Genomic DNA, 25,386 nt, shown 5'->3' on the forward strand with positions numbered 1-25,386 from the left:
GCACAGACAACCCAGGTCCTCTCTCAGGCCCGTGCTCTTTCCACTAGCCCACTTTTCTTGTTTATGGGATTTTCATTTTATAGAAAGTTATATACAAGCAAAAGGGTTCGGTCAGTGGCAGAATGTTAGAAATGCAGCCATGTCCCCATGGATTCCCCTTGTATACGTGCTCATAAAAATAAATTTGCAGCCCTCGATTAAAGCTTGAAGTAATACTGAACATTGGCAGCCCCGGCTGCGTCCCAAGCCCGGGCTCTTTCCATCGAGCCACGCTGCCTCTCTAGGTGGTGGTGCTTAGGTTTAGAGTCTGTTTCAGGGATGGTCAGAAAGTGCTTCTCGGTGCATGGAGATGATTCAGGGGAGGCTGCACACAATGGCAACTCCTAGAGTCATTCCTGTGGAAACCAGGAGCGGCGTAGCATAGGAGCACTGTGGCCTAATGGGAGTCAGAGGACGTGGGTTCTAATCCTGACGAGGTTACTTGCCTGCTTTGTGACCTTGATCAAGTCACTTATCTTCTCTGTACCTCAGTTCTCTCATCTGTTCTCTCAGTTCAACACCTGTTCTCCCTATTTAGGCTGTGAGCCTTACGGGGGACCTAATTTGCCTTGAATCTAGTCCAGCGCTTAATAGAGTGCTTAGCGCAGAACAAATGTACATAACGTAGCCCTTACCAAGTATCATTACCCGAAAGGTCAGCCATCCAAGCCTCGTCCGAAGGCATCTTGTGAGCTCCTCACAGTCCTCGACTCCATCCAACCGTCAGTCTTCGCCCAGGAATTAGTCCACGGTTCAAACACCCTAATGAATAGCCCGGTCTAATCACATTAATAATGAAGAGCTGCGATAGATATCCCCTGTGTGTTACTGGCCTTCTACCATCCTTCAGATCAGAAGCCTAATTCTTATAAAGAACAGTTTTCTGTAGTGTTACCCATGAGTTAGCATTAGAAGTGAGTGAACCACACCTTCCTCTGAACCAAAAAGCACTTCTACAGCTCCCAAAGCTTCCTGGGCTCACTGTGGCTCAGTGGAAAGAGCCCGGGCTTGGCAGTCCAGAGGTCAAGGGTTTGAATCCCCACTCTGCCATTTAGCTGTGTGACTGTGGGCAAGTCACTTAACTTCTCTGTGCTTCAGTTACCTCATCTGGAAAGTGGGGATTAAGTGTGAGCCTCACGTGGGACAACCTGATTACCCTCTATCTTCCCCGGCGCTTAGAACAGTGTTCTGCACATAGCGCTTAACAAATACCAACATTATTATTATTATTATTATTATTACTGGGCTGACCACAGAGACCAAGGATGCTCCCAGGATTCCAACGGAATTCACTCTGCACCGCGGCACGGTTTCCTTTCTCACAACGGATCCAGTTTGCGAGGACTCAAAGCCCGGGAGTTGGCATGTTAAAAAACAACAACAGCGAGTTCTCCAAGACTCAAGGGCCCCTTTTTCTTTGGGGGAAAGATGAGGGAGAGCTTCTGGAAGACGGGCAAGAGAAAGCCCTTGGAACTGGTGATGTGTCAACCTCGGAACTTTGGGGGTTGGGTAGATAATAATAATGTTGGTATTTGTTAAGCGCTTACTATGTGCCGAGCACCATTCTAAGCACTGGGGTAGACACAGGGGAATCAGGTTGTCTCACTTGGGGCTCACAGTCTTAATCCCCATTTTACAGAGGAGGTAACTGAGGCACCGAGAAGTTAAGTGACTTGCCCAAAGTCACACCGCTGACGAGTGGCCGAGCCGGGATTCGAACCTATGACCTCTGACTCCAAAGCCCGTGCTCTTTCCACTGAGCCACGCTGCTTCTCTGATAGATCATAAGCTGCTTCTGGGCAGGGGACCTGTTACAGTGTACTTAGTACAGTGCTCTGCACACTATAAATGACTTTGGTTTCTTTCTTCTTCTCTCAGGAAAGCTTTCGTGTTCACCTCTAACTCAACAGCCAATAAGCAAGGCCACGTGACTTCAGTTTTCCTCATATCTGGAGTCCCTTATTCTTGAGAGAATAATTTTGTTTACTCAGTTTCCAAACTCACACTTTCCTCTTATCAACCCTCGCCTATTGGTAAAGTCTGGTTTCAGCACTGTAATTCTGTCTATAATCCTGACCTTACAGCACACTCGCCTCAGAGTTCAAACCTAAAAGCCCACAGAGCCCACAGCAAACTCACCTCAGCTTTAAAGTGGAGGTAGAAAAGGTGAATCCTGCCCCAGAATTCTCTGTATGAGTCACCTGGCCAGGGAATACACCAGTTCTTGCTACTTGAGGAACAACTGCCTCCAAAGTCTGAGGTTCCTGACAGATTTAGACAACCAAATTACAGTGGAAACAGCTTTATTGTAAAAAAGAAAAAACAAAAAAACAAAACCCTCACAAAACCACATATACACATACACACACACCCCACCAGAACATGGAGAACAATCATTATTAAAAGCTAGGATCCCAGAGTCACTTTTGGTAGATGATGGCAACGATCAGGTTGAGTTTCACGTTGTGAGGAGCGTACTGCTTTCAATTTCTCGCAGGACAGGAAATCTGGGCAGCCGGAAACTCCTGGAGAGCAATGCCATTATTACTTGTGACCAGCCCATTTTTCCTGGATGAATACGAGTCCCAGAACTCTCTCTAGAGTTGACGGAATGCAATCCAACTTACATGGCTTTGGTATGTTTTAGAACAACTGTTATCCCAGATGGCTTGCCACCACACGAAGCTGAACCGTTCTGAAAAATTTGCTCTGGATGTGAGTCTCGGCACATGAATAGGTCTGCATGACACGCTCTCAAAGGACAATAAAACTTTCAACTCCCCCAAACTCAAGCCCTTTTCACTATTAAAGATGCTTCTTTCATCACTCACTGCTTCAAAAGACTCAGGTAAAACCATTTGAGAGAACAGGCACTTTTTCAAAATGTCGGCGACAAAGTGGCGATGGCTTGTATTCCTGCTGCTGATAAAACCTCAGCAAAGCTAAGTCGGCTATTGAATGAATCTAGTCCCCGTTTCAAGGATAAGGCAAGTGTCGACGTCATCTCTTCAGCTGGGTAATTCTTAAGTGAAGAGTTTGAATTTTATAACTTAAAGTTCAAAGTGCTTAAACAAAGCTTTTAAAAAAAGGAAAGCCTCTATGTGCAGGCCCTCCCCCCCCTGCCCTTCACACACAGACACACACACACACACTCTCTCTCTCTATCTTGACAGTTATTATTCTTTCTTTTAGAAAGAAACAGGGTCCAAAAAAAGCCACTTGTAGAAAGCATATTGCAGATCTGTAGAGACATGATCTTTTCAAAGGAGGATTTCATGGAAGTCCCAAAAAACACATACTCTAAAATCAATCAGCAATCCCTGTTTGCTTAACTTGTTTTTATAAATATATAAACTGAGCGTCTGAATAGCCACCAGGACTTCTTCAGAAAAGAGATGAAAGGTCATCTTCTACAAATGCATAATTTACTTCCATAGAAAAGAAATACATAATTTAAGTAGTCACAAAAATTGAACTAAAGCTAGTTCTTTTTCAAGGCTGACGTTTAATTCTACGCTAAAAGGTTTTCCAGTGCTAACAGACTAAATAAAAAGTTTAAGGTCACTTTGTATTTAAAAGCCTCGGGTGAAAACGGTCAAAAGAAATCTCTTTTGCTGAGACTTTATTTTTTTTTTTGCTTTAAAATGATCGTTTCTCCCCAGAAGACGGCTCCTATCTCAGAAAGGCAGGGCGGTACAGTGATTCCACATGATCCCACCCTAGGTCCATTCGATTCTAAGCAACCCGACTTGGGTGGGGAGATGGGGTGTGAGGAGACAGGAATCTACTCTGGTCTCGGTGAAGGGGAGAGAGGCTGCACTAAATACTGTGGCGTAACCTGGTGTGGACTGGCCGTCAGCCCTTCGAGCGGCCCACGAACACCGCGTCTGGTGAACAAAACTCTGGGATTAAACAGCGGCAGGTTGGGCAGGTGTGCGATCCAGATCCAGCCGGACTGGCCCGGAGGTTGACGATGATGGTATTTGTTAAGCACTGTTCTAAGCACTGGATGAGGGGAGGGGGCGGGTCGTTTGACCTCCGCTTCCCTCCACCCACGCCTCTCTCCGAGAGCTCACCGTCCACCCGTCTCCTTCGCTTCCACCTCACTTTTTTTTCCGTTCTTTCTGGTTTTCTTTTTTCTGATCCGGCGCCACCAATTCCTTGGGGACGATCACCACGGTCCCGTCCCGGCCGCAGTGCAGAGCGAACTGGCTTGGGTTCACGGGTCGGCCCCGCTCGTCTCGGAGTCGACCGAATATGGTCCGAGACAGGTCGTTCAGTTTCTGCTTCAGGGAGCTGATGGACCTGTCGCACTGGGCCCTCTCCTTCTTCAAGCTCTCCTTCTGGGCCCTCAGGTGATAGACGTCGTCTTCCAGGTTCAGGATCACGTCGAGTTTGCGTTTGCGGCAGTTTTGGGCGGCGACCTTGTTCTTTCCTCTCCGCCTGATGTCCCGGATCAGGGACACCTGAGCATCGGTCAGGTAGTACCCGGCCAACATGTGGTTGAAGGCCTCGACCGGCATGCCGACGATCTCGTCCACGGAGAACGGGATACGGAGAGCTTTGGCCCGGCGCTCGTCCCGACTCAGGCTTCTTTCCAAGTCACGGAGGTCTCGGTCCCTCACCTGGGGTGACGTCCCAGGCCAGGAGTCCGGTGACTCGGGGGTGGACAGGGCTGGATCTGGCAGCAAGTGGTAGGTGTGGTTGTGAAGAACGTGCCGAAACGTGGGTTTCCCGGGGGTCTCTGGATCGCCCAGATAATCTCCAGGGCGGCGCAGCCGGCCAGACTCCGGCCAGTCACTTCCTACGGCTCCTTCCAAGCCATCGTGCCGAGGGGATCCCACGTCACTGCCGTAGCCCACGGCGCCTTCTCCGTTGCAGGCCAGAGCAGACGAATCCGAATTGCTCGCAGAGGCGCTACTGCGGCTGGAATTTAAAGACAGGCCGGAATCGGAGTCGGGTTCTTCAAAGAGCCGAGAAACCGCCAGAGGATTGAAACCCTCTTCCAGGGCAAGAGACATCAGATTGATCTCGTCGAAGATGTTGTCGTCGAGGCCCGGGAGGAGATCCTGGCTCGTCGCATTTCCAACGGAAGTGTCGACGAAAGGAAACAGGGCTGTGAGGTTGGACGCGGAGGGGGACTGAGAGGAGTTAGTGCTGCTGGAATTGAACGGCAGAAACGTTTCCTGGGACCGGCAATTCTCTGACCCAGAATTTCTTCTGGATGCATCTGAACTCAGCAGCGTGGCCTCATGAAGACTCACATCATGACTTATAGCCTGGGTGAAATTTACACTGTGACGGGATGAAGAACTCCCACCTCTACTCTCGCTGGTTGCTGGCTGGACATCCCCCAGTGAGATTCCCTTAAAAAAGGAAAAGAAAGCCAAATTCCATTCAGACAAGGACGGATTCATATTGGCACCAGTTTTCCATCACTCTGTGCCCATATTACACACCTTCACCCTCCTCCTCTAACGTTGGGCTACGGTCTTGGCTGCGATTCAGTTTCTAATCCGCAACTCTACTCGAAAAGCACACCGAGAGGTCTCTTGTTCGGGGCACATGTTGATCTCTTAATGAAAGACTTCCTCAGAATGGAAGTTTTCTTTTTGAATTGTTTGGAAGGTACAAAAGAGCAAACAAAATAATAAGGTGGGGGTGGGGTGCGACTTCTTTCTGAGAATAGATCAAGAAGATGAGGACTTTCCCATCTGGCAAGGTAAAAGTTAAAAACAGGTCTACAAGATCATGAAAGGCAAACAGCCAATCCCACAGACAAGGTAAAAGAGCACTTCTTGATGCTTGAAAGTAGAAAGCTTAAAACAAGCCAAAAGGAAACTTCTTCATTCAGTGGGTGATAACATGGAATTTGTCATCAGTGGGGTCTAGAGGAGTTTGGAGAACTCGTGGATGAGCAGGGCATAACTGGTCACCGAAGGGCAAGTTTGGGGGTGATTCCTATGTTTGGAATATTAAGGCCAGGAGGAAGAGTAACCACCACACTGCTCTTCCAAATAATCTCCCGTCAGAGACAGATCGCTGGACTCATCCCGGGAATGATATTTATTCTATCCTCATAATGGTCTACGTTACAGAATGCCTCATGGACAAATGGATTTCTCCAAAGATTATAAAAACTAGATTTACAGAAATGTCAGGTTGGTTTAATGCTTCCTCAGTTCTAGAACTGATCAAGTTCACGCACAACAGTGCCCTTGGTACTTTTTAAAAGGAGGAGATAAGTTCACATCCAAGCTAATTCCAATATAAACCCACAGAATGTTGCCCACCCAACCTAAGCCAAGGGGGTGGGAGGTGGAGGGGGCATCATGGAGATCATTTACTGCAGTGAGGTAGCAGGGCAAGAAAAATTCTGCTTCTGAAGGACAAGGAAAAGCACCAAGAATATCATCATCGGCAGCATTTACTAAGCAGAGGTCACTGTATTAGAAGCTGAGAATTTATAATAGAAATAAAAGAGAGAGGACCTGTCTGAGATGCTTACAGTCTAATGGGGGAGAAAAGCAGCCAAATTCTTCCAAGAGGATACAAATAATATAAGAAAACACAGGTAAACCATTAAATGAAGATATCCATATAAGTGCTCAGCATGCTTCCTGGGAAGGCTTTTTCAGGAAAGTGGGGGATTAGTCAGGAAAAGAATCTTGGAGAGGGAGTTTTTTAGGAGGACTTTCAAATGGATCCATCAATGGTATTTATTGAGCGCTTTCTACGTGCAGAGCACTGTATTAAGCACTTCAGAGAGTACGACACTTACAAGGAGCTTAAGCGTGAGGACGAGTGTGAATAGGCAGACCTCAGATGGGAGGAAGTTTCACAGAGAGACAGAGGGTGAGCAACAGATCAGAGATGGGAGAGCTGTGAGCAAGGTTGAGTTAGAATGTTTTAGGAGGAGCGAACAGGTCGAGCTTGGCTATAGGGAGTGGACAGGATAAAAGCGAGTCAGCTAAGGGAGACCATTGAAGCCAATGGTTAGGAGATTTTTTTTTTATGCGAGATGAAGTGGGTAACCTCTGGAGCTTTGGAGGATTGGTGGGGAAGGGATGCGTTCTGAACAACATTTAGATAATCTGTACTGCTGTATGTTGGATAGATTGAAGTGGAGAGAGTCTTGAGACAAAGAGACCAATATGGAGGGAAATAATAATAATAATAATCGTATTTGTTAAGCACCTACTATGTGCTTAACTGTTCAAAGTTCTAAGTAACTGTACTATGTTACTTACTGTTCTAAGCGCTGGGGTAGATACAAGGTTATTACGTTGACCCACGTGGGGTTCATAGTCTTAATCCCCTTTGTAGAGATGAGGTAACTGAGGCACAGAGAAGTGAAGTGACTTGCCCAAAGTCACACAGCTGACATATGGCAGAGCCGGGATTAGAACCCACAACCTCTGACTCCCAAGCCCTGGCTATTTCCACTAAGCCACGCTCCTTCTCCAAGCAGCACTCACTGTGTGCAGAGCACTGTTCTAAGAGCTGGGGTAGATAGAACAGATCTGGTAGGCACGTCCCCTGCCCACAACGAGCTTACAGTCTAGAGAAGCTTCCAGCTTGACACACAGTAAGCACTTTAACACAAGTATTATTATTATTACCTTGCTATAGCTACAGGAGTCCAGAGAGGTGCGATGGTAAGAAAGAAAAGAAAGGGAGGAAAGGCAGAATCTGTGAACTATTAGAGGAAGATTCAGCCGGATTTACATACAGACCGAGACAAAGAGAAGATCAGGATGGTAGCCAAGGTTGCCAGCTTCTGGGACAGCGAGAATGGGCGTATCAAGAATACATTCATCGACAGGAGACGACGCAAAAGAAGAAACAAGACTAAAATCAGGCAGGATCTCCGAATCAGAACCCTTTTAGGAGGTTGGTTGGTGGGCCCCACCACCTTCTAGTGGGGAAAGGTAGAGAGGGATTGGCCTTTAAAGCACCCTAAAGAAATATATGAAAAGATCCAGGCATTCAGGAGGAAGCCTGAACGGTTTGGAAGGCAAATAGAGCATAGCGGAATGAAGAGAGAAGTCTAGGAATGACTGAAAGTTTGTCCTCAGTGTACCACTGGAAGAGAGGGAACAAATCCTTTTTTAGGCCTCAAGTGCTGAACAGAAAACCGTCGAGGAGAGGAAACGGACGCTAAGTGAGAGGAGGAAGACACAGGGATGCCGGAGAGCACCTTTCGAAGCTGCAAAAGGCGCAGGAGACCCTGACAAAAGTTTAGGAGATCTTCCGTGAGTTTGAAAAAGGCAAGACAATGGGAGGCTGGAAAGCCCTAATGATCAGTTTGGTTATAGAGGAGCTCCTTTGGGGGAGAGTGCGATAGGAAAGGGGAGGAGGGGGGAGAATGATCAGATGATCCCGCTACCTGTAGCTCAGGCAACGAGAGGAAGTCCGGCCATATCTCTCCCGCGGCGTTACCCCGTATCGGCCCTGGTGTAGGCTGCGGGGCAGAATCACAGGCTCCGCTTAGGCCCTGAAAAAAGCCAGAAACAAAATGGCTCAATGCCATCAGCAATTCAGCATCACAACCCATGAGGTAAAGACATCCAAGTTGCTTAGAACAGTATTTGACACCTGGTAAGTGCTTAACAAATACCATAATTACTATTATCACTACAAGAAACATAAAACTATTTTTGAGTTTACAGAAAACCAACTATTCTACTCTAGCCAATGAAAAATAATAGATCATAATCATGGTATTTATGATGTGCTTCCTATGTGCCAAGCATTGCGCTAAGCCCTGGGGGGGGGAGGTAATAGAGAATCAGAACGGACAGCTGGTCCCAAATGGATCTAAATGTCTCGGAGGAAGGGAAAGCGGGCATTTTATCCCCACTTTACAAATGGGGAAACTGAGGTGGAGAGCGGTTAAGTGACTTGTCCAAGGCCATAGAGCAGGCAAGGACGGAGCCAGGATTAAAACTTGGGATTTCGAGTCCTAAGCTCTTTCCACTAGGGCACACTACCTACAGGCAGTTAATGTGAATTTGAAAACCTGAAAATAAACAACTACTTTTTTTACAGTATTTGTTAAACACTTTCTTTGTTTCAGGCACTGTACTAAGCGCTGGGGTGGACACTAGTTAATGAGGTTGGAGACAGTCCATGTCTCACAAGGGGCTTCCAGTCTTAATCCTCATTTTACAGATGAGGTAACTGAGGAACAGAGACATGAATTAACTTGGCCAAGGTCACACAGAAGAAAGGTGGCGGAGCCAGGCTTAGAACCCCGGTCCTTCCAACTCCCAGGTCCGTGCTCTATCCACTAGGCCCCATTGCGCTCCTGGTCATTTTTATCATCAATAACACGATCCTCTCATCTCTAGTGTTCTGGAGGCACCGAGATAATACTAAATATCAAACGTGATGTATTTCTGTTTTCTACGATCAAGGTTAGAATAAAGAGGGTTCCCACTTACCTTTGGGGCATTTTCTGTCTGTGATGAGAACAGCTGAAACATATCTTCCAAAGAGAGAGTGCCATCCGCCTCATTTCGACTGGTCTGGAAACAAACACACCAAATGTTCATTTGAAAATGATTCTTCTCTGAAGACCCTCCAGGCGAGCTGCCTTGGTGTGGGAGGGAGTGACTCCCTGATCAGAGGCTTTCTGGGACAGCCATGGGAGTCAGAGGACGTGAGTTCGAATCTAGGCTCCGTCCCTTGTCTGCTGTATGACCTTGGGCAAGCCACTTAACTTCTCTGTGCCTCACTTGTAAAATGGGGATTAAGACTGTGAGCCCCAAATGGGACAACCTGATTACCTTGTATGCACCCCAGCACTTACAGCAGTGCTTGGCACATAGGAAGCGCTTAACAAATGCCATTATCATTATTATTACTATCCTCTTTCCACTAGGCCATATGCATTGAATTCCTTAGCTCCTGAAAGAGGGGCTGGATGTCTTCCTTCCCAAGGCCGTTATCAGCTGAGAAACAGAGAGACCCTCTGCAGGGGATTGCTGTAAGCCAACTTCCCAAAGAGGTCAGAACCAACACATCCTACAACTGCTAGGCGCGCACCTGCATCCATTGCTTTTAAATCCCCTCGGACCAGGGTCCTTCGGGGAGAGTCGAGGCACAGTTTTTGCTGAGGTGGGAAACTTATTACTCCCCCGGCAGAGGGGCGATCGATTCTTCTCCCCAAGGGAAACCAAGCCTCCAAGATGAGGTTTGGCTACAGGTTTTCTCCATTGCTCAGTCCCAACCTGCTGAGAAAGGAAACACCTCCTCAGTTCATCTTCCCACCACCTAGCCAGTTGGAACTGGCCTTGGAATGCCGCTTCTTTCACCATGAAAAGCTGGCACAACTACAGTTATTCAGCAAGAGGAAGTTGCCCCTGAAAGCAGGGAAGACTTGAACATCTATTTCAGTAGAGAAGCAGTGTGGCTCAGTGGAAAGAGCACGGGCTTGAGAGTCAGAGGTCATGGGTCCTAATCCCGGCTGCAAAACTTGTCAGCTGGGTGACTTTGGGCAAGTCACCTCACTTCTCTGTGCTTCAGTTCCCTCATCTGTAAAATAGGGATGAAGACTGTGATCCCCATGTGGGACAACCTGATTAGCTTCTATCCCCCCCCCCAGTGCTTAGAACAATGCTTGGCACATAGTAATTTCAATGCTTAATACAGTGCCTCGTACATAGTAAGCGCGTCCCAAATACCATAAATTGATCTATTTATAATGGTAATAATAATGATAACAATAATAATAAAGAGATTATTACGTGCGACCTCCTAAACTAATCACTGGAGTAGATAAAACACAATCAGATCAAACACAGTCCCTGTCCCAAATGGGGCTCGTGGTCTAAGGGGGAGGGAGAACGTGTTTTTTACTCCCCACTTTACAGAGGAGGAAACTGAGGCACAGAGAAGAGACTTGCCCAAGGTCACACGGCAGTGGAGCTGGGATTAGAACTCAGGTCTCCTGACTCCCAGTCCTGTGCTCTTTCCGCTAAGCCATACTGTTGGCCAGTGTAGGATCATTCCTGGAGGTAAGGGATAAGGTATTTGCTATATATATATATATTAAAAAAGCACTAAAAGACACATTAATATCTAAAACCCAAACTCTTCAAAAAGCTCTCCTCTGTCAACAGGAAGTCTTTAGGGCCAACTCGGTTTTGGATCCTTGGCCTTCATTGATTTCCTAATGTCAGTTTGCCGTTTAGAAGTCTGTTGCTCACTAGCAGGTGCCTCTTGTCTTCACTAACCTCCCCGTCACCCCTTTCCACATGCAACAAGAATCAGCACGCCCTAGTAGGAGGAGAACAGGACTGGGAGTTAGGAGATCTGGGTTCTAATTCCAGCTCGGCCAGCAGCCAGCTACATGACCACGGGCGAGTCACAACCTATTTCCCCGTCTGACCTTCCTCATCTGTAAAATGAGGATTCAGTGCCTGTTTACCCTCCTCCTCAGAGTGGGTGCCTCATGTGGATCTTCGTATACTGTTACCTCTCCCAGGGCATAGCACAGTGCTTGGCACATAGTAAGCTCTTAAAATACCACAGTTGATTATAACTATTAATATGCTGAGACATAAGCCTTAAATCAATCAGTGGCATTTATTGACATTCATTTATTGGCATTTCTACGTCCTCTGAACACTTGGGAGAGTACAATGCAACAGAGTTAGCAGACCTGTTCTCTGCCTTAGAACTTACAGTCTAGAGGTGGAGACAGACATGAGTATAAATAATTTATAATAAATCATTTAAAGATATGTATATAACTGCTGTGGGGTTGAGGGTGGGGTGATTATAAAATAGCCATCCTTCCCAGTGGCAGCTTCTAACTGTAATGTAGCTTCTAAATGTAATTCCAACTGTAGTGATAAACAGGTGACTGTGAAGTGGTTAGTTTAACTGCTAATTGTCACCTTAATTTGGAATTGTGGGTGTGTGTGAGGGTGGTTTAAGAAAAGCCATTTCAAAGAAAAGGCTGTTCAGTGTTTAAGACAAGGAGCCAGACCACTTTAGCCTCCTAAAGAAGTTCTACTAATGATTCTGCATAGTGACAATTGATTGGTAGGGAAAAAAGAGGTCAAGAATAATGTTGGGTTGATTCCAAACTCACTTTTGCCCTGGGCAAGCAATCTGAGAGATTCTCAGGTCTTTGTTTCAAGTAAAGACTGATTTTCTCCAATCTTCAGATTAAGCCAACTAATGGAAAAACCCTAACTAGTTGGTGGGAATAAAAGTGATTTTGACTGCGGCTCAGATGTCAAAATAAGGAGGTTTCCCTATGAACCTCCATACCCGGAGACCTTGATTTTGAAAAAAAATTTTATGGCATTTGTTAAGCACTTACTATGTGTCAAGCATTGTTTTACGCATTGAAGTAGATAGAAGCTAATCAGGTTGTCCTACGTGGGGCTCACAGTCTTCATCCCCATTTTACAGATGAGGGTACTGAGGTAAATACAAGCTAGTCACATCTTCTCCTAGAGCCTCAAGTTCACCCTCTCAGAAGTCCTCTGGCTCCGGAGGGGCTGGGGGCAATGTCATACTGGGTGTGGGATTGGGGGCCTGGGGGCATGCTCAAAGTCTCCTGTCAGAGAATCAGTTCTTTCATTTAAACTTCATCTTCCATCTGTTGGGATTTTCTATTACTATGTACACCTAATCACCTTCTTATGATGTGATTTGTTCCTTTAAATTTGATCTACCCGTATTCGTCCTTATGGTGGGTTTGTACTTGGAAATGATTTCTGAAGCCCCATCCTCAAAATAATAATGATAATGGTGGCATTTGTTAAGAGCTTACTACGTGCCAAGCATTTTTCTAAGCTCTGAGGTAGGTACAAGCTACAAGCGGATACAGGTTGTTCCATGGAGGGCTCACAGTCTTCATCCCCATTTTACAGACGAGGGAACTGAGGCGCAGAGAAGTTAGGCGGCTTGCCCGAGGCCACACAGCAGACGAGTCGCGGAGCCGGGATCAGAACCCACATCCTCTGACTCCCAAGCCCGTGCTCTTTCCACTGAGCCACGCTGCTTCTCTCGATGAAACACTGGGACTTAGTCTTTATCTAGATTATAAACTCTGTAGGGGCAGGGAATGGGTTTTCCAAGTGCACAAGAAATACCACTGACTGACTGGACAAATGTCCAATCCGGGTCAAGATTCTGTCTCTGTCAGTGACTCCCAAAGATGTTTGGGGAACCCGTGTAATGACTCCTTGTTTATTATGTGCAAAGCACTCTACTAGGCACTGGAATAGATACAAGATGATCGAGTAATAGGAGAAGCAGATAACAGGGGAAGCAGCATGGCCTAATGAATAGACCACGGGCCTGTGATTCAGAAGGATCTGGCTTCTAATCCCGGCCCCGCCATCTGTCTGCTGTGTAACCTTGGGCAAGTCATTTAACTTCTTTGTGCCTCAGTTGCCCTGTCTGTAAAATGGGGATTAAGATTGTTAACCCCATGTGGGACAGGGACTGTGTCCAACTGTTTATCTTATATCTACCCCTGTGCTTAGAACAGTGCTCGACATATAGTAAGTACTTAACAAATACCATTATTATTATATCACCCCAGAGCTTAGTACAGTGCCTGGCAAAAAAAAAAAAGGGCAATCAGCTCTGCTCCATTCATTCATTCATACTTATTGAACACTTACTGTGTACAAAGCATTGTACTAAGCACTCAGAAGAGTACAATAAAGCAAGAGACACATTCCTGCAAACAAGAAGCTCACTGTCTAATAATAATAATGACACTTGTTAAGCGCTTACATGTCAGGCACTGTACTAAACCTGCCTCAGTGGAAAGAGCACGGGCTTTGGAGTCAGAGGTCACGGGTTCAAATCCCAGCTCGGCCACTTGTCAGCTGTGTGACTTTGGGCAAATCACTTCACTTCTCGGTGCCTCAGTTCCCTCATCTGTAAAATGGGGATTAAGACTGTGAGCCTCATGTCGGACAACCTGATGACCCTATATCTACCCCAGCGCTTAGAATTGCACCTAGCGTGGCTCAGTGGAAAGAGCCCGGGCTTGGGACTCAGAGGTCATGGGTTCGAATCCCGGCTCTGCCACTTGTCAGCTGTGTGACTGTGGGTGAGTCACTTAACTTCTCCTCAGTTCCTTCATCTGTAAAATGGGGATAAAGACTGTGAGACTCATGTGGGACAACCTGATGACCCTGTATCTACCCCAGCGCTTAGAACAGTGCTCTGCACATAGTAAGCGCTTAACAAATACCAACATTATTATTATTATTATTAACAGTGCTCGGCACATAGTAAGCGCTTAACAAATACCAACACTATTAAACGCTGGGATAGATTCAAGCAAATCAGGTTGGACGCCGTCCCTGTCCCACCTGGGGCTCACAGTCTCAAATCCCATTTTATAGATAACAGAGAAGTGAAGTGACTTGCCCAAGGTCACAGAGCACACAGAGCCTGACTTTCTGACTCCCTGGCCTGTGCTCTATTCACTACGCCTCGCTGCTTCTCAGGGGCCTAGAGGGGAGACCCCTGAGAGAGACCCCAGAACAGAAGCCAGTGGACTCTAAATGATTGATTTAGCCCCGGTTTTCCACAGACATGCCAGCGGATGTGACTGGTGACACATGGCTCCCTTCTGGGTCACAGATGGGCCCCACTCTCAAGATCCTTCCCACTCTTCCAGGAGGGAATGGAGAGCGATCCTCAGTGCTTCACGCGACTGGGCTCTGGGAAGAATCCGGACTTAGAGGTGTTCGATCAGAATCCCAAAGAAGGACACTTCACCCCATTGGCTTCTCAGCCAAGCACATACACCCGGTGTTGGAAGGGGGATTCCTCTCCTGCTGAGTAGGATTACCATGGCAACAGCCACATCAGTAGGACAAAGCTAACCTGTTTCACGGAGGGTCTAAGCCCTAATCAGGTTCCCTTGGAAGCAGGTGAACGATCAAAGATGACGCTGAAGGATCAAAAGGCCATAAGGCAGTTATCCCAGGGGAAATTTAGACCACTGAAGGTCAGAGGGATGAGGAGGTCCTGTTTTCAAGACCTGTATTTGTTTGAAAAATCAAGATCAAGTGAGCCTTTGTCCTTCTGCTTGAAGAAGCAGGGTGGCCTAGTGGAAAGGAGCACGGCCTGGGAGCAAGTCACTTTAAATCTGGGCTTCAGTTTCCTCTTCCGTGAAATGGGGATTTAATACCTTGCTCTCTCTCCTGCTTCCACTGTGAGTCCATGTGGAACTTGGGTTGTGACCGACCTGATTATCTTGTATCTAGCCCAATGCTTAGAACAGTGCTTGCCACAAAGCCCGTAACAAATACCACTGCTATTATTATTATTCTGCCGCACAGATTTCTGTTCTCCCTGAGCTTGCCTTAGGCTACCCAAGTTAAGGTTGTCGTTCAACATCCATCAGCTGAGTCACATGACACATCAATGGGATATCCCTGCTTTGTGATTCCTCTCCAGATTCTTCCCACTGTTTTCCCAAGCCTGGGACAGAAATTTCTTTCAGCCCCGAATTCCCCCGAAGAGTCACACCCTGTGTTCCTCCCCCCAGTCTGTCCTCTCCATTAGAAGATTAATCTCTTGTCCCACTCCCTTTGGCATCGTCTTTGGAGCCTTTGGTTCACCCCTTTGGATTTGTGCCTTTTATTCACTCCTCCCTCAGTCCCACAGCACTTCTGCACATATACATCTCAAGACTGTAAGCTCCTTGCGACGAGGAACGTATCAAACAACTCTGTTATACTGTACCCTCCAAGTACTCAGTGTAGTGCTTTGCACATAGTAATTGCTCAGGAAGGGTGACTGATCAAATTATGACCTATAGATATGAGTAGAGTCTAGTCATTAATTTAAAACACATGGTTTCTAGCAGAGATCAGGAGACCACGATGTTTCAGACTCTAAACATGGGTGTGATATACCTACACACACACTAAATATAAATATCCCATATCAATCATTCCTACAGTTATTCTGTGGCTGTGGGTGCAGATTTGGCATATGTAACCAAAATCCATTAATCCACTCCCATCAGCTGGGGAAGAGCAGACATCTGTCCATTTCAGGCCTTTTTTTTTTTTTAAAAAAAAGGCATTTTTTAAAGTGCTTACTATATGCCAGGCGCTGTTCTAAGCATTGGGGTAGGCACAAGGGTAATCAGGTTGGAAACAGTTCTTGTCCCTTAAGGGGGTAAGTGATTTAATCTCTATTTTACCGACAGGGTAACTGAGGCACAGAGAAATGAAGTGATTTGCTCACGGTCACTTAGCAGACAAGTGGTGGAGCTGGGTTTGGAACCAGGTTCTTCTGACTCCCAGGCCTGTGCCCTATGCACTAGGCCATGCTGCTTCTGTCGGCTCCTGACTTTCCTATTGGTTCCAGTCCAGCGAAGCACTCTTGCCCACTGGGGCAACTCAGCGGGGGGTGGTGGGAGTGCGGGTGTCTCAATGCCCTTCCAGATTTAACTTGGTAAACACAAACATTCAGGTTTCCTTTTTATGCCTTCCAAAGCACAATGGGAACACCCTCTCACCTGAAAACAGATACACCGTAAAACACTCGGTTTAGACTAAGCAGGGGAAGAGAGGAAGACAGTTCATTCTAGGCACATCTCCCCACTCCTCAAAACCTCCGACGGCTGCCCGTTCCTCTCCGCACCAAGCAGATGCTCATCACGGGCTGTAATGCACTCAATCGGTTCTCTCCCCATTACCCAGCTTGCCTCGTCTCCCATTACACCCCAGTTCACATGCTTCGTTCCACTGAAGCCACCCTATTCACTGTGCCTTGTCATCTCTCCCACCCTTGACTTCTTGCTTATGCCCCTCGTTCTACTTGGAATTCCATTCCTCTTGATATCTGACAGACTGTTATTCTCCCCCACTTTTAGAACCCCTCCGAAATCACATCTCCGCCATCTCCACATCTCCGCCCTGCCCTCTCCCCACCGGCACTTCCGCACACCCACTCCACCGAAGCACCTGTTTCCATATCTTTGTATTTCGTTGCTTCTTCCCACCTGTAGTTTAATATCTGTCACCTTTGCTAAGGCAAGGATGATGTCTGTTAATGCGCCACTGTTCTTCCCCAAACACTTATTACAGTATTCCGCACACAGATAGCAGGGATTGATTCAATCTGAATGGTAGTGGATTCTTTAAAGGCAGTTTGATTCAGGATGTTTGGAATATCCGGGATACGCTGTGTGTGCTAAATAAAGTCTGCCTTCCTGAAGACTGTACCTATTTGCCTCTTCAAATCTACCCAAGGCATGTGGGTAGCAAAGTGTCCCTCTTTCCTTCTTTTTCTCCCTCCCTCTCCCTCCTCCTTCTACTTTAATAATAATAATAACGTTGGTATTTGTTAAGCGCTTACTGTGTGCCGAGCACTGTTCTAAGCGCTGGGGTAGATACAGGGTAATCAGGTTGTCCCACGTGAGGCTCACAGTTAATCCCCATTTTAAAGATGAGGTAACTGAGGCACAGAGAAGTTAAGTGACTTGCCCGAAGTCACTGATAAGTGGCGGAGCCGGGATTAGAACCCATGACCTCTGACTCCTAAACCCGGGCTCTTTCCACTGAGCCACGCTGCTTCTCTTCACTGCATTACTGCATTACTACATTACTACTATTACTATTACTACTTTACTGCATTATCTCCTGTTACTGAATCGAAGCTTTGTGGATTAAGGTCACATCTCCTCCAAGGGGCCTCGCTCCCTCTCCCATCTGCATTGTCTATGCACTTGGATCTGTGACTTTTGGGCATTTGGTATTCGCTCCACCCTCGGCCCCACAGCACTTATTATGTACAAAGACTATAAGCTCGCTGATGTCTACCAACTCCGTTGAACCGTACTCCCCCAAGTGCCCAGTACAGTGCTCGGCATCCAATAAACTCAGTTAATACCATTAAAGGTAATAATAATTATGGTATCTGTTAAGCCCTTACTACGTACCAAGCACTGCGCTGGAGTAGATACAAGGTAATCCAGTTGGACACATTCTCTGTCCCACGTGAGGCTCACAGTTTTAATCCCCATTTTACAGATGAGATAACTGAGGCCCAGATATGTGAAGTGACTTGCCCAAGGTCACACAGCAGACAAGTGGCAGAGCCGGGATTAGAACCCACGACCTCTGACTCCCAAGCCCACGCTTTTGACACTTGGCCATGAGCAAACCTCTTTAGATCACAGTCTGAGCCTTCTAACTGAAGGGAGGAAGCAGGAGGTTCCAGTATCACAAATTTAGGATTAGTAGTGTCCAAATTAAGTAAATTTACTGTAGCTGAATTATTTAGCTGTCTGGGGGCTGGGAAGAACACTGAACATCAAAAGCCCATCCCCGGCCTCTCCATCTCTTGGAAGGGCTCTGACACATACATGATTTAACTCCTTGCTCCAAAGAACTTTGACATTTCACCTACCAATAGTTCTGAAGGCTGGAGCACACTCCTTTCAGAATAATCTGACATTTTACCATCAATATTGTATCTTCCTGTCCGGTGTCCTTAATTGGGTTATGCCAGCTAAAAATGCCCATGATTTTGTTTTCTTGGAAGCGGATCCCGGCCAAAAGACTACATTTCCGATTACGCTGCAGCTTTCGGTAAGTTTACTCTAGGAATATGAGGTTTTTCCACAGTTATAAAGACTCTAAATGTCTATACACATTCCTCCCATGTGAAATCTTCGCTGACAACTTCCGATTAAAAAGGAAATCTTCGTTATATCGTCCACTCCCTCGGCTCCGCTGGGACATTAGAAAGTCCAGGTCACGTGAAGGCAAGCTAAGGCAGGAAGCCATCGGACAGAGAAGCTCCCCTCCGGCCTCCTCTCCTACCTCTCCATCGCCTCAACCTACCGTGCGAGCGCAGATCCTAATCCTTTCAACTCATCCCACCCACCACTGAAATAACTTTTTAAAAGAATAGTTGTCATGGTCAACAAGAAAGATGTGAGTATTACTATTGTTGCTTTCACACTCAATTTCATAAACTATGACAGAGGTACAAAAATCCACAACAGGAGCAGAGAGAGACCACAAAGGAGGGGTAAATATGGCCTAACGGGAAGAACGTGAGCCTGGAGACTTGAATTCTAATCCTAACTTTGCCACTAATGATAATAATAATTATGGTCTTTGTTAAGCGCTTACTATTCATTCATTCAATAGTATTTATTGAGCGCTTACTATGTGCAGAGCACTGGACTAAGCGCTTGGAATGAACAAGTCGGTAACAGATAGAGACGGTCCCTGCCATCTGACGGGCTTACGGTCTGATCGGGGGAGACGGACAGACGAGAACGATGGCGATAGAGTCGAGGGGAAGAACGTCTCGTAAAAACCGATGGCGACTAAATAGAATCGAGGCGATGTACATTTCATTAACAAAATAAATTGGGTAATGAAAATATATACAGTCGAGCGGATGAGTATAGTGCCGAGGGGATGGGAAGGGAGAGGGGGAGGAGCGGAGGGAAATGGGGGGAAAAGAGGGTTAAGCTGCGGAGAGGTGAAGGGGGGGTGGCAGAGGGAGTAGAGGGAGAAGGGGAGCTCGGTCTGGGAAGGCCTCTCGGAGGAGGTGAGTTTTAAGTAGGGTTTTGAAGAGGGGAAGAGAATCAGTTTGGCGGAGGTGAGGAGGGAGGGCGTTCCGGGACCACGGGAGGACGCGGCCCGGGGGTCGACGGCGGGACGGGTGAGACCGAGGGACGCTGAGGAGGTGGGCGGCGGAGGAGCGGAGCGTGCGGGGTGGGCGGTGGAAAGAGAGAAGGGAGGAGAGGTAGGAAGGGGCGAGGTGACGTAGAACCTCGAAGTCTAGAGTGAGGAGTTCTTGTTTGGAGCGGAGGTCGATAGGCAACCACTGGAGGTGTTTAAGAAGGGGAGTGACATGCCCAGAGCGTTTCTGCAGGAAGATGAGCCGGGCAGCGGAGTGAAGAATAGACCGGAGCGGGGCGAGAGAGGAGGAAGGGAGGTCAGAGAGAAGGCCGACACAGTAGTCTAGCCGGGATATAACGAGAGCCCGTAACGGTAAGGTAGCCGTTTGGGTGGAGAGGAAAGGGCGGATCTTGGCGATATCGTAAAGGTGAAACCGGCAGGTCTCGGTGACGGATAGGACGCGTGGGGTGAACGAGAGAGACGAGTCAAGGATGACACCGAGATCGCGGGCCCGAGAGACGGGAAGGACGGTCGTGCCATCCACGGCGATAAGGAAGTCTGGGAGAGGACCGGGTTCGGGAGGAAAGATGAGGAGCTCAGTCTCGCTCACGTTGAGTTTTAGGTGGCGGGCCGACATCCAGGCGGAGACGTCCCGGAGGCGGGAGGAGATGCGAGCCCGAAGGGAGGGGGAGAGGACGGGGGGGGGGGGGGGGGGGACGGGGGGGGGGAGACGTAGATCTGCATGTCATCTGCGTAGAGATGGTAGTCAAAGCCGTGAGAGCGAATGAGTTCACCGAGGGAGTGAGTGTAAATGGAGAACAGAAGAGGGCCGAGAACTGACCCTCGAGGAACTCCAACAGTTAAAGGATGGGAGGGGGAGGAGGCGCCGGCGAAGGAGACCGAGAATGACCGGCCAGAGAGATAAGAGGAGAACCGGGAGAGGACGGAGTCCGTGAAGGCACTGTACTAAGCGCTGGGGTGGGTGGAAGCAAATCGGGTTCGACACAGCTCCTGTCTGAAATGGGGCTGACACTCTCAATCCCCATTTTACAGATGAGGTAACAGGCTCAGAGAAATGAAGTGCCCAAGATCACATAGCAGACAAGCGGCAGAGCCGGGATTAGAACCCATGACCATCTGATTCCGAGGCCCGTACTCTATCCGCTAAACCACGCTGCTTCCCGCTATGAACTGGCCTGCAGTGTGACCTTGGGTAAGTTACTTAACCTTCCTGTGATTCAGTTTGCTGGTCTGTAAAATGGGGATAAGACACCTGCTCTTCTTAAGCCTCTTAGTTTGTGAGACACGGGAAGGAGAGGGACTGTATCTGATCCAATTATCCTGTACTTCCTGCCATACTTGGCACAGAGTAAGCACTAAAGACCATAATCAGCATTTAAATAAAAACCCACAACAATTTGCACATTGGAAATGTAAATGTGCAAGTGAATATCTAACCCATCAATCAGCTCCCAGCATGTCTGCTTATCCTCTTCAGTGGATAGGGACCCTGCTCGATGACCGCAAAAAATCTACAATGAATTTGAATGAAGGGTGCAACATCAGTGGGTAGAGCATGGGCCTGGGAGTCATTAGGACCTGGGTTCTAATCCCAGCTCCACCACTTGTCTGCTGAGTGACCTTGGGCAAGTCACTTCACCTCTGAGCAAAATTGTGAATGCTCTGAAATAATTTTCTACGTATTGTCACCGTGCTGCCTGTCTCCCCTCCCTTTCCCCCTCCCTCATCCCCCGAGCGATCGAGCATACCAATTTGCGCCACCGAGGAGTAAGTGGGCAGGGGTGTGACAACCCACTGTGGTGTTCATGCCAGTTTGGAAATGCCAAATGGGGTGGGGAGGGCATATGAGCTCTTGTCCACGTCTGCCCCAAGTAATTCATGGTTTCATTTTTCCAAAGTGACTTCATTTTCTCCTCACAACACCCTAAGGAGAGTCAGTTAATATCTTCTCCAATTTATCCAGCACTGTTCTAAGAACTAGGGTAGATACAAGCCAATCAGGTTAGACACAGTCCCTGTCCCACATGGGGCTCACAGTCTCCATCCCCATTTTACAGAGGAGGTAACTGAGACACAGAAAAGATAAATGATCTGCCCAAGGCCACCCAGCGGGCAAGTGGTGGAGCGCCAGGATTAGAACCCAGATCCTTCTGACTCCCAGGCCCATGCTTCTTCTCATGATCGCCTACTGAGCGATCATTTTAATCAAAGCTTATAGACTTCGAATAGGGCAAAGAAATCTAATAATAAAAATAATTACGGTATTTCTTAAGTGCTTACTATGTGCCAGTCACTGTACTAAGCCCTGAAGCACAGTATTATTTAAGCAAGGAGTCACTCTACTAAGCGCTGGCACTGAATTCTAGATTCCTGAATTCGGACACCATTAGTGCTGAACTGCAAGGCAAACTCAGAGGAGAATAAACGTTTGCTGATGCAAATTCACCGCCCAGATGTGGCAGAGGAGAGCGCGACTCCCTCTGCCGCTGCTCCCATAGTCTTGGCAACCTCTGCGACGAGGACTGCTTGTAAAATCCTCTCCGAGGCCGTGGGAGCATCCAATAAATAGCGAAGAGAAGTCTGTTTTATGAGACTTCCCGATGTTTGGAAGCATTGTTCTCGGGAGCATTTCCAAACCAATGATCGGTGACCTCATTTTTACCGGTCGGGGCGGTCGCCCCCTGCCTACCCGCCACCTGCGGCCCGCTCCCGGGGGAGGAAGCCGCTGACTCCTGCACCAGCTGGAACTCTGCGGCGGAGCTGCCGCCTCTGCCCTCCAATGACCTCCCACGTCACCCCACTCCTCAAAAAACCCCAGTGGTTGCCCATCCATCTCCACATCAAACAAAAACTCCTCACTATTGGCTTTGAAGCAGTCCACCACCTTGCCCCCTCCTACCTCACCTCGCTATTCTCCTTCTACAACCCAGTCTGCACATTTCGCTCCTCTAGTGCTAACCTTCTCACCGTGCCCCGCTCTTGCCATGTCCTGCCTCTGTCCTGGAACGCCCTCCCCTCCTTAAATACGGCAATTACTCTCCCCTTTTTCAAAGCCTTATTGAAGGCACATCTCCTCCAAGAGACCTTCCCAAACTAGGCCCCCCCTTTCCTCTTCTCCCACTCTCCTCTGCGTTGCCCTGACTTGCTCCTTTTGTTCTTCCTCCCTCCCATCCCCACGGCACTTATGTACACATCTGTAATCTATTTATTTGTATTGACGTCCGTCTTCCCCCTCTACACTGTAAGCTCGTTGTGGGCGGGGAACGTGGCTATGTACTGTTGTACTGTACTTTCCCAGGCTTTTAGTATAGTGTTCTGCACACAGTAAGCACTCAATAAACAAGACTGAATGAATGACTCCTTGACGCTGTTTACTGCCATTGTTCTTGTCTGTCCGTCTCCCCCGATTAGACTGTAAGCCCGTCAAACGGCAGGGACTGTCTCTATCTGTTGCCGACTTGTTCATCCCAAGCGCTTAGTACAGTGCTCTGCACATAGTAAGCGCTCAATAAATACTATTGAATGAATGAATCCATCTCCGCACCTCCGTTTTAAAGCCCTCAATCTGCTAGCCCCCTCCTACCTCACCTCACTGATCTCTTACTATAGTCTAGCACACATACTTTGCTCCTCTAGAGCCAGCTTCCTCACTGGACTCCAATCTCATCACCAACCCGTTCCCCACGTCCTAGGCTGGAACTCCCTCTCCCTCCATATTTGCCAGACCACCACTTTCCCCACCTATGAAGCCTTACTAAGGCCACGTCTCCTTCAAGTGATTTCATTTTCTCCTCACAACACCCTAAGGAGAGGCAGTGATTAAGCCCTCTTCTCTTTTCCCTGGTTCTCTCTCCCTTCTGCACTGTCATCCATTCATTCATTCAGTAGCGCTTACTATGTGCAGAGCACTGTACTAAGTGCTTGGAATGTACAAATCGGTAACAGATAGAGACAGTCCCTGCCCTTTGACGGGCTTACGGTCTAATCGGGGGAGGGGGACAGACAAGAACAATGGCGATAAATAGAATCGAGGGGAAGAACGTCTCATTAAAACAATAGCAGATAAATAGAATCGAGGCGATGTACATCTCATTAACAAAATAAATAGGGTGATGAAGATATATACAGTTGAGCGGACGAGTACAGCGCTGAGGGGATGGGACGGGAGAGGGGGAGGAGCGGAGGGAAAGGGGGGAGAAGAGGGTTTAGCTGCGGAGAGGTGAAGGCGGGGGTAGAGGGAGCAGAGGGAAAAGGGGAGCTCAGTGTGGGAAGGCCTCTTGGAGGAGGTGAACTGTAAGTAGGGTTTTGAAGAGAGGAAGAGAATCAGTTTGACAGAGGTGAGGAGGGAGGGCGTTCCGGGACCACGGGAGGACGTGGCCCGGGGGTCGACGGCGGGATAGGCGAGAACGGGGGACGGTGAGGAGGTGGGCGGCAGAGGAGCGGAGCGTGCGGGGTGGGCGGTAGAAAGAGAGAAGGGAGGAGAGGTAGGAAGGGGCAAGGTGATGGACAGCCTCGAAGCTTAGAGTGAGAAGTTTTTGTTTCATGCGGAGGTCGATGGGCAACCACCGGAGGTTTTTAAGAAGGGGAGTGACAGGCCCAGAGCGTTTCTGCAGGAAGATGAGCCGGGCAGTGGAGTGAAGAATAGACCGGAGCGGGGAGAGAGAGGAAGAAGGGAGATCAGAGAGCAGGCTGACACGGTAATCTAGCCGGGATATTACGAGAGCCCGTAGCAGTAAGGTAGCCGTTTGGGTGGAGACGAAAGGGCGGGTCTTGGCGATATTATAGAGGTGAGACCGGCAGGTCTCGGTAACGGATCGGATGTGTGGGGTGAACGAGAGAGCCGAGTCAAAGATGACACCGAGGTCGCGGGCCCGAGAGACGGGAAGGATGGTCGTACCATCCACGGTGATAGGGAAGTCGGGGAGAGGACCGGGCTCGGGAGGGAAGATGAGGAGCTCAGTTCTGGTCATGCTGAGTTTTAGGTGGCAGGCAGACATCCAGGTGGAGACGTCTTGGAGGCGGGAGGAGATACGAGCCCGAAGGGAGGGGGAGAGGACGGGGGCGGAGACGTAGATCTGTGTGTCATCTGCATAGAGATGACAGTTGAAGCCATGAGAGCGGATGAGTTCGTTTGAATCTGTTATTTGAGCATTTGTTATTCTCCCCACCCTCAACCCCATAGCACTTAGGTATATATCTCTAAATTATGTATTTTAAATTAACTATATTCATTTCCATCTCCCCCTCTAGAATGTAAGGTCATCGGGGGCAGAGAATGTGCCTAACTGTTGTACTCTCCCAAGCATTTAATTCAGTGCTCCAGGGAAGACCCCCTTCCCAACCACTTGTCAACAAAGGTCTAAGAACTGACGGCTCCGTAGGACCACCTATTTTAAAATTTTTAAAAAAGTAGCCATTGTCAATCAGTTAATCAGTGGTACTTATTGAGTACTTACTGTGTGCAGAGCACCGGATTTAGTGCTGGGGAGAGTACATCAGAGACGGTAGATATGTTCCTCGCCTATTTGGAGCTTATTGAGAGTACATTCCAGAGGAAATCCATCTTAAGGAAATAGTGAATTAGCGTGTTGGGTGTCAATAGTTAGTCCTTTTAAATACATTTACCCAATATACAAAACTCTGGTACAGGTCAAAAGACCTAATATTTAAGAGGGAT

The 25,386-nt window shown here is 47.9% G+C and overlaps 1 protein-coding gene across 1 annotated transcript in view; it reads right to left on the minus strand.

Moving 5' to 3' along the window:
- Positions 1-2,332: 2,332 nt before the first annotated feature.
- The window catches only part of NFE2L3 (nuclear factor, erythroid 2 like 3), a 37,062-nt gene continuing 14,008 nt past the window's right edge, over positions 2,333-25,386 (minus strand). The window contains exons 2-4 of the mRNA XM_029071312.2: positions 9,486-9,569; positions 8,429-8,536; positions 2,333-5,405 (exon numbers count right to left, since the gene is read on the minus strand). Of these exons, the coding sequence (XP_028927145.1) occupies positions 4,143-5,405; positions 8,429-8,536; positions 9,486-9,527 (1,413 nt within the window). The 5' untranslated portion in view covers positions 9,528-9,569 and the 3' untranslated portion in view covers positions 2,333-4,142. The remainder of the gene's footprint in view (positions 5,406-8,428; positions 8,537-9,485; positions 9,570-25,386) is intronic.

Source organism: Ornithorhynchus anatinus, chromosome 8 (assembly GCF_004115215.2).
Source record: "Ornithorhynchus anatinus isolate Pmale09 chromosome 8, mOrnAna1.pri.v4, whole genome shotgun sequence".
In the NCBI taxonomy this organism is placed as follows: Eukaryota; Metazoa; Chordata; class Mammalia; order Monotremata; family Ornithorhynchidae; genus Ornithorhynchus; species Ornithorhynchus anatinus.